General features: G+C 39.9%; 1 protein-coding gene across 1 annotated transcript in view; it reads left to right on the top strand.

Annotated features, from left to right (window-relative positions):
* The window catches only part of ARHGAP10 (Rho GTPase activating protein 10), a 340,816-nt gene that overhangs the window by 294,774 nt on the left and 36,837 nt on the right, over positions 1-9,205 (top strand). Inside the window, exon 20 of the mRNA XM_074273693.1 lies at positions 7,922-8,081. Within this exon, the coding sequence (XP_074129794.1) occupies positions 7,922-8,081 (160 nt within the window). The remainder of the gene's footprint in view (positions 1-7,921; positions 8,082-9,205) is intronic.

Consider the following 9,205-nt stretch of genomic DNA (forward strand, 5'->3'; position numbering starts at 1 on the left):
CATCGAGGACTTTCTTTTTCTCATTGGGTATTTGTTAAAAAAAGAGATGAGGGGATATGCTTTGAACAGTACACATGTAAAATCCAATTAGTTTTTGGAAAATGATTAGAAAAAGAAAAATAACTCATGAAATTCAAGTTATCATCTCTTAGGCCAGATTTCAGATAAAAGAAATTTCATTACCAGGTGAAATAGTTTCCTCTTGAATGTGATTGTCTTTAATCTGTTAGCCATTTACCTTCATTATGTCTTGCCCGTTTTGAGAGGGTGAGATGAAATAAAATGAGGTGGGCTTTGTCCCCATACTCCAGACAAGCCCTACTGTCAGTGCTAGTGGGGCTGGGAATTGGGGTAAGTGGGACATTGGGACCTTTCCCTTGTACTTGGTAATTATAATCTGCTTCCCAATACACCTCCCATTGCTGAGAAACATAATTAGCTTTCTCTCCTTAATGGGCAGTGACAGTTCTAATTTCTTTCCTCCTTTTTTCCTTCTAATATAAACCAAAGAGAGTGTTTTTCTCTGAAGAAGTGCGTCCATTATCAAATAGTAACTTTTCTGCATGAACTCCCAGGCTTCCAGGCCTTGTGGGTAACAAAAGGATTTTCCCTTGCTTTATAGGATTAAATTAAGAAAAAACCAAACAGTTATGCTCAATACATCCTCCCTAGAAAAGTTATGTTGTATTTTCTTTAATTCATTTTCATTCATTGAACACGCATTTGCTGGAGGCAGGAAGACTGATTGATTGTTCGGGGTTCAAATGTGATCTCAGATGTTTCCTAGCTCTGGGATTCTGGGCAAGTCACTTTATCCTGTTTGCCTCTGTTTCCTCTTCTGTAAAATGAGCTGGAGAAAGAAATGCCAAACCACTCCAGTATCTCTGCCAAGAAAATCCCTAATGGGGTCATTCAGGTTAGGGACTAGGAGCACAGAGACAGAAATCCAAGTCCTTACCTTGAAAGAATCTTTATGGCAGTGGGTGGGTGGGTGGGGAGAATAGCTGGAACACTGAAAAGTAAACAGAACACATACAAAATGAAGGAAAAGTTTTTTCAGGGGAGGAATGCTAACAAGTAGGGGAGGAATCATTTCTAGAAGGAAGTCCATAAGCTTAGCCTTGCCACAAACAAGGGTTTCCAAAAGGTTTTGGGGGACAGCTCCCCCCGAAATGGGATGTGAGGAACATGAAGAAGATGTGCGTGGGAAGGAAAAGCCATGGAAAGGATGGCTGTGTGAAATGAGTTCCAGATTGCAAGAGCATTGAGTATTGGGAAGATTTTTGAGAGGGAGGGGTGGCAGCTGTGGGGTGGATAGATTAGGGAAGGGGTGGGACTAGAAAGAAGGAGTTCAATTAGGAGGCTGATTAGAGAGACGTGACAAGACTATTTTTTCAAGGGATGATGAGGACTTGAACTAGAGTATGGTATTAGGAAGGGAGGAAAGGGGTGGATGTGAGATATATTGTAGAAATAGAAGCAACAAGAAGACAACAAAACTGCATTTATAGGGAGAAGGAATAAGCATTTATCCAGTCCCTACTATGTGATAGGCACTGTCGAACTCACTGCAAATTTGGGTTTTTCTTGGCAGAGATACTGGAGGAGTTTGCCATTCATTTCCTTCTCCTACTCATTTTACAAATGAGGAAATTGTGGCAAACAGAATGAAGGGACTTGCTCAGAGTCCCGCAGCTAGTAGCTGAGGTCAGATTTGAACTCATGAAGGGTCTGATTCCAAGTGCTTTACAGCTATCTCATTGATCTTCGCCCAAACTCATGAGGTTGGCATTATTTTTATCCCTATTTTAAAATTGAGGAAGTGGAGGCAAAATTAAGTGACTTGTCCATGGTCACACAGCTAGTAAGTATCTGAGGCTGTATTTGAACTCAGATTTTCCTGGATCCAGTGCTCTATCCAGCACTTCACGGACCTTTGAATTTTTCATTTCTTTTGATTTTTGTTACTTCAGTGCCTCCACATAGTAGGTATTTAATCAACATTTATTAACCGTTCATTTGGAGGATAGATAGTTAACAAAAACTAACCTGGAATCTTAAGTGGCATCAAAGCCTGGCATATAGTAGGCACTTAATAAATTTTTATTGAATTTCACCTTCATCAGTCTTATAAAATATGCTGGAAATATACTATATATACTATAAAATATATATAATATATTTTACAGATGGCAAAATTTAGTCCAAAAGAGATTGAGTAATTTGTCCTTGACAAATTGTCGATGAGAACTTCTTCCTGGGTCTTCTGGCTCCTGTTCTTCATAGGTCCCAGATAGAGCTTGATAGCATCATAGATTGCCCCAAATTCAGCGCCATCTTTGTCATCAACATCCATAAGATGTTGGAACTCAAAGAGATCCTAATGACCTGTGTCTGAATCTCAGCCTTTCTATCTTATACCAAGGACCTCTGGTCAGGTCAGCTATCTATTATTAACAGCTGTGTAACTCTGGGCACACCAATAAATCTCTTTTGGCTTTTCCTCCTCTATAAGGGGATGGGTATTAAAGACCTTTAAGGTCATTTGCTGGAGTCCCTTAAGGGACCTTAAAAAAGCAAGAGGAAACGATATGTATATTTGCAAAATCTGAAAAAAAAAAAACAACGCAACATTATATATGTAAGAATATGCAAAATACAAGAGAATGGAAGGTGGGGAGATGGAGGATGCAATGAAACAACTTTATGAAATGGGGAAAGTCAGGGCACTGGCTATATGATCTTGGACTAGTCACTTCCTGTGCTAAAGCACACAGTAAAGTCTGTTTCTTCATGTATAAACGTGGTCTAAATCTCTGATTCTATAATGTGTCAATCTTCTGAGTAAGACTGGGTGTGATGCAGAGTGCTCAGACAATAACGGAGCAGGTTTCATAGCAGAGTCGGGCCTTGGGCTGGACCTTCAGAGGAAAAATGTATAAATAAATAATACCTTGGTGAGCAGGGCTGATAGGAATGAATTTACATGCATGAGTCTGTCCTGTTCGTGATGAAGCAGGCCCCATAACTCCCAGAGGCTGAAACTGGCCAGTAGATGCCCCGCTGTTGATGCAGTCAGAAAACATCATCAAGGCCCTCAATTTTTTGTTGGATGGAATATCAATAGAAATGATGTTTGGTGTTCTGGAATCATAGATTGAGATCTTGAGGGAAACTTTAAAACTTGAACTTTGTAGGAAGAAACTGGGTCTGAGGTACATGAACTGATCTTGCCTTGACCTTCCCTATTTCCCAAAATTGTGTTGCTATTTTTAAGTCAAGAAATCCTTAACCATTCTATCAAAAACATTTTTAAAGTCCATTTAGTTTTTTTTTGTTGTTGTTTATTGTTAAAATTTTTACTTGGATTTTTTTTTAAAGGACTAAATACCAAAAATGGAAATCAAATGGTCTTTGTCACTTTAGATTTTTAAAAATATACCTGTGTTTTGATGTAGTCCTGGATTCTATGCTTGTGTTCAGATTGTATTAATTCCTACACGGTAGGAAGGAAACAACATTGTGTTCACTTTGTATATTGGGGACTCAGGATGGCTTGATCAGTCTGTATTAATTCCTCCATGGTAGAAAGGAAACAACATTATATTTCCATAGAAAGTATATCGGGGATTCAGGATGGCTTGTTCAGCCTGCATGTGGGAAGGAAACAACACTGTATTCACTTCGTATGTTGGGGACTCAGGATGGCTTGTTCAGCCTGTATGTGGGAAGGAAACATTGTGTTCACTTCATATGTTGACGACTCAGGTTGTTCAGTCTGTATCAATTCCTACATCATAGAAAGGAAACAATTTTATTATATTTAGTTAGAAAGTATGTTGGGGACTCAGGCTGGCTTGTTTGTTCTTATGTGGGAAGGAGACAGCATTGTGTTCACTTGGTATGTTGGGGACCATCTTTCTGCTTGGTCTGTCTGCATAAACGGCATTTTCCTGTGGCAGCTTCTGATGGCTGAGGTTTGGCAGGAGGAGACATCCTGCTAATAGGACATGATTTAAGATGCTGGGGGTGAGGTGATGGCGGGTGCAGGAAGGGAGGGTGCAGGAGAGTTAGTGTTTCTCCTTTTTTAAAGCATCCAAGACTTTCCAGGAGCTCCCGTTGGCCTCTGACAGGCTTCTCCTTCCCTGAAATGAGACAGTGACTTACTAGGTCCGGCCCCCGTGTTCTGCTTTTGCTGGGTCGTGCCCTGCAGATGGGGAAGCCGGCATGGAAAGATTAATGGAGGCCGGCTCCCATCCCACTGAAACCCGGGAGCTGCCGCTGGAAGGAGCAGCATCTGGCTGGCTTGGGTCTGACTCATGCTTGAGGTTAGCGCTGCTCGGCCTCCAAACCCATTGGGTTTTGTTACATCTGGCCAAGCCATCCCGAGCAGCCTCGGCTGAACAGCTGTACTGCAGGTGAATGTGGGGACGGTGTGCTCCTGGGCTGTTCTGTGTCCCAAGGAGGTCCTGATTCCTGGGGGAGGGGAGGAAAGGCCTGAGAAAGTGGTATTTGGTGCTAGTTCCTCTCTGATGTCCTTTAGTGAGGGTGGGAATTTAAAAGAAAAAAACAACCCAGAAAGGACACTGGTTACGGCTGAGCTGTCACAAAGCAGAGGAAGATATAGTCCTTTTTGTTCCCTCAGTGGGCGGACCAAATTCAAAAAAGAAAATAAATCAGAAAGCATCCTAGCAGTGGTCAATCAGTGGGTTCTGGTTCATTTGCCTGAAAATTGGCCCTTTTGTTGGGTAGTTGAATTACACCAATTAGCTAAAGCTTCTGGTGAAGAGCTGTGGAAAAAGTGACTATTGCTGGGGAACTACACTCTTGTTGCTGCCTGTTTGATAGTCATGATCTAAGATGAATTTTTGAAAAAAAGACCCCAACCCATATGCATGGTCTTTCCACTCAAAATGCTTCCTTCTTCCTCCTAGAGTCACCATCACCCTTTAAAGGGGAGCTCATCGCCCATCCAGGACTCTTCCTAGGCCTGACTCCCTCTCCCATAGTGCTCTCTAGTTTTGAGATTCCTTGGTATATGCTTCATATTTATTGCGCATATATTCCCACTGAATGTAAACTCCTTGAGGGTAAGGGGCTGTTTTATTTTGTCTGTTATTCTTGGTAGCCAGCTCCCTGCCTTACAAATTGAGAAAATAAATAATCAATAATAAACAATCATTTTATTTAATAATTTAATGATTAAATAATCATTTTATTATTGGATCCAGTTGGAGGCATTCTATCCTGAACCCACTACCTCCCCATCTCTGTGCAGACTCATTTTCCTTACTGTCCTTTCTTGAACCAGACTTGTAATTCCATATGGTAGGAAAACTTTCATTCATGCAGATTTTCTCCTGCTATGCAACAACTTAATAATAATAATAATAATAATTATTATTATTATAGTTAGGTTTTATGTAATGCTGACCATGGATCAGGCATTGTGCTTTGCAAAAGTGATCTCCCTTGATCCTCAGAACTACCTTGGGAATTAGATGTTGATATTAGGTTTTATAGTTAAAGAAACTGAAGTAAATTACTCCAAGGTCAAACAGCTAGGAAGTGTCTGAGGCAGAGTTTGAATTCAGGTCTCCCTAACTTCAGGACGAGCAGTCTCTCCATTCTGCGATCTTAGTGAGCCACCTGGAACAGCGAAAGAATAAATGACCTGCCCAGCATGGCATAGCCATTCTGTATCTGAGGCTGGATCTCTATCCACCGATGCTACCCTGACCCACAAAAACCTCTCCCCATCACAAGCCAGCTTGAATCAGTTTATAAGAACTAAATGTTAAATTTTCCGTGTGAGCTTTGACATCGTAGAAAATGCTAAATTAAACAAGGGCTTGATTTTTTGTCTTATTCATTGTTTAGATTTTTTTGAAAAAGATGGAGGAAATGTTAACACACATTAAACTTAAAAGTTAATTGCAAAATCATATTTTGGAGGGTGTATAGGAGAGCCAGTTGTTAAACATTTACTATATACCTCTGTCTGAATCCTACTAGTCATCATTTACAAACAATTCCAGATGTTTTCTTCTCTGAGATTTTCTGCTCTCTTTGTAGATCTATTCTTAGTTTCGCCATGCTTGTCCATTAAATGGCTGTCATTTAGGTCTTTCCTCATTTCACTGGGGGTTAGGCTGGGGGTGTGACAAGGATTAGGGAACTCCCGAGTGAGAATCCTTTGGAGAATTGAGCATATTAGGATCTCCCTTCCTTTATTGCCCAGTATTTTTATTCTTCATCTCATCTCAGTGAAGTTTGCTTCCATGTTTGGTTTTTGTGGTCATGGACCTTGTTATTCCTGGACCTCAGAAGTTCTGTATCCGGGCAGACGTGTTTCTCCCTGCGTTTGTTGGTGACCAGGTGAGATACTTGGATTGTGAATCAGGCTTGAAACTGGCACAACTGATACCAGAACTCCTTCCTTGAAGAAGCGGGTCCATAAATGCCGCTCTCAGCCCAAGATAGTGCCAGGTCCTTGTATTCCCTGAAGAACCAGGAGTGGAGGAGGATGGTGGCTTTGGTTTTGGGTTCAGAGCACTGTCAGCTCATTTTAATTCTTGTGGGGTTAAAGGCCTCTGGTCCCAGCCCTCCTGCCAAAGTTCCTCTGTCCTGACAGGATGCTCAGTCTCTGTTCTCCCGCTTTCATCACTCCTGCTGGAAGGACGCCAGAAGCTCTTTTCTGCCGGGACCTTCAGGCCTGTTTCCACTTGCCGATGGTTTTCCTGAGAGGTAGACCTCCAGGTGCAGGCTGAAGATCCTGGGTTTTGCTCTTGTCCCTGCAGCGGCAGACCTTTTTATTTGCTCTGCACCTGATCCCTTCCACAGATGACATCACTCAGTCAAGAAACATTAATTAAGCACCTACTACATGCGGGGCAGTGAGATGAGAATACAAAGACAGGGAAAGTCCCTGAGTCACAATCTAATGGATTGTCTTTTTACTTGTTCCTGGAGAGTGGAAGCTGTCTCCTAAGTAAGGTGAATTCCTCAGCACTTAGCACTGTGCATAGCAAGCGCTTAATAAAAGTGGTTAATAATAAAAGAGAGCAAAATAGTTGCAATAAAAACATAGAAGGGAAAACAACTGATTTGCTTTCTATCCTCTGAGTTATGCATTCATATCCCCACTATATGTGTGTGATCATTTTATATATGTTACATATTTATATTATATATATTACATATATAGACATATACACAACTATTCTGCTCTCTTTTATTATTAAGCACTTTTATTAAACACTTGCTATGCACCTAGCACAGTGCTAAGTGCTGAGGAATATCTTTATCCATATCTATCTATCTATCTATCTATCTATCTATCTATCTATCTATCTATCTATCTATCTGTCTGTCTGTCCACACATCCACACATACCTATATATGTAAAAACAATTCTAAATATTTTTAATAAAATGATCCTTTTTGAGTACATGCATCTTAAAAATAATTTTCAGTTTGGACTAAGCTTTCCTTTCTAGTCATTGTAATAGCCTAGACTTTGTAACTTTCTTCCTTAATATTCACCGAGGAGATGAGAGATTTCACTGTATTTTGAAACTCATAGGTTCATAGCCGTTGCTTTCTTCTGGATGGGACATCATTCTGACCACTCTAAAGGTCTCATGGTTTTCCTCTCTTTAGATTTTGATTAGTGTTTTACCTTAGGAGAAAATACTCTTCCTTGTAACGTTTCAGATGGTTTATTTTAGGAATCTTTGGTTTCAAAAACAACCACTGCTGTTTAAGACAGGAGACCCAAATAGTCACAGCCTGAATTATAAATGTAATTTAAAGATGAAGTTTGATTGACTAATCAAGTAATGCTTGTCTGATTGTTAGTGATGTGCCTTTTTTAAAGTAGCATTTCTTTAAATCCCCTTCTCCCTTCTACTTCTTCTAGCTGACAACCCTAGCCCTCCCAAAGAGGACACTCCAACGGGCAGCCTCGACTCTCTTTCTTCACATTCTCCTACGCCCGCCACTTTGAGTAGTTCCCCTGGACCGGAAAAAAACCACCTCCTTACAGATGGTGGGGAATTGGCGGACTGGGCATCTAACCAGTAAGTAACCGTTTCTCTACTTGGTGATATAAAAATGAAGGAAGGCTAGCCAAGTCTAAATTTGCTCTTTAAATGAGGTCAGAGAATGAAGAAAAATTTCTATGTGTACAAACAATTTGATTAAAGTTATTTTGAGGGCAACAGAGAGATAAAAACTGAAGGAATGTCTGTGCGTTGGAGAAATGACTAACCATGTTACAGTATATGAGTATATTGCAGTATCTTTGTGCTGTAAAGGTGGCAATTTCAAATAAACTTGGGAAGACTTGTATGAAGTGAAGCAGAATGAAGGGAGTATATCCAGAGGAAGAGTTTACAATATGACAACAGCATTATAAAAACGAATAGTTTCAAAAGCCCTGAAAAGCTAATCATGCTTCTAGAGAAATCTTGAAAAATGCTTGACAAAGAGGTAATGGACCCAAGGTGCCAAAGGAGACACATTTTTGTTTATGGTCAATATGGGAATTTATTTTTCACAACTATGTTTGTTGCAAAGATTTTGTTTCTTTTTTTTTTTTTTTTTTTGTTACTTCAGTAAATGGAAAAGAAAATGCTTGTTAATTTAGACCTATTACTAAAATAGTTGAAATCTGGGGATTTATTTGACTGAAGATAACTTTATTAGGTTTGTTTTGAACTTTCCTTGATACTGGTTGCCCTCTTCACAAAGGGAGAGAAATCAAGAAAAGGGTTTTCTTGGATGGTTTCCCAAAATCCTTAGGGAGAAAAAAGGATCCAAGTGTATGAGGTTAGAGTGTGATGAGAGGTTCATGTCATAGAAGGAAAGCTTTTGTCACAATCTGCTTGAGATGTTCTCTCATCAGATGAACAAACTAACCGTGAAAGAAGGATGCGCATTTGTGACTGAGCTGTTTCTAAAATATTCATGTTAGAGAGACCCATAGCCTGAGATCCATTCACCCCTGCTGATAAATGTCAGTGAATCCATGAATCTGGATGAAAAAAAAATACATCTTTCTTTTTCATTAACCTCCCAACTGAATTTTATAATTTTCTTCATTTATTTGAAAGGATTATTTTTTAAAAGGGTCTCAGATATATTTTTTCCCTCATCCTAAAACATACTTTACTTGACCCAGTTTTCTCCAGATAGCATTTTC

This window comes from Sminthopsis crassicaudata, chromosome 6, assembly GCF_048593235.1.
Source record: "Sminthopsis crassicaudata isolate SCR6 chromosome 6, ASM4859323v1, whole genome shotgun sequence".
NCBI classification, from domain to species: Eukaryota; Metazoa; Chordata; class Mammalia; order Dasyuromorphia; family Dasyuridae; genus Sminthopsis; species Sminthopsis crassicaudata.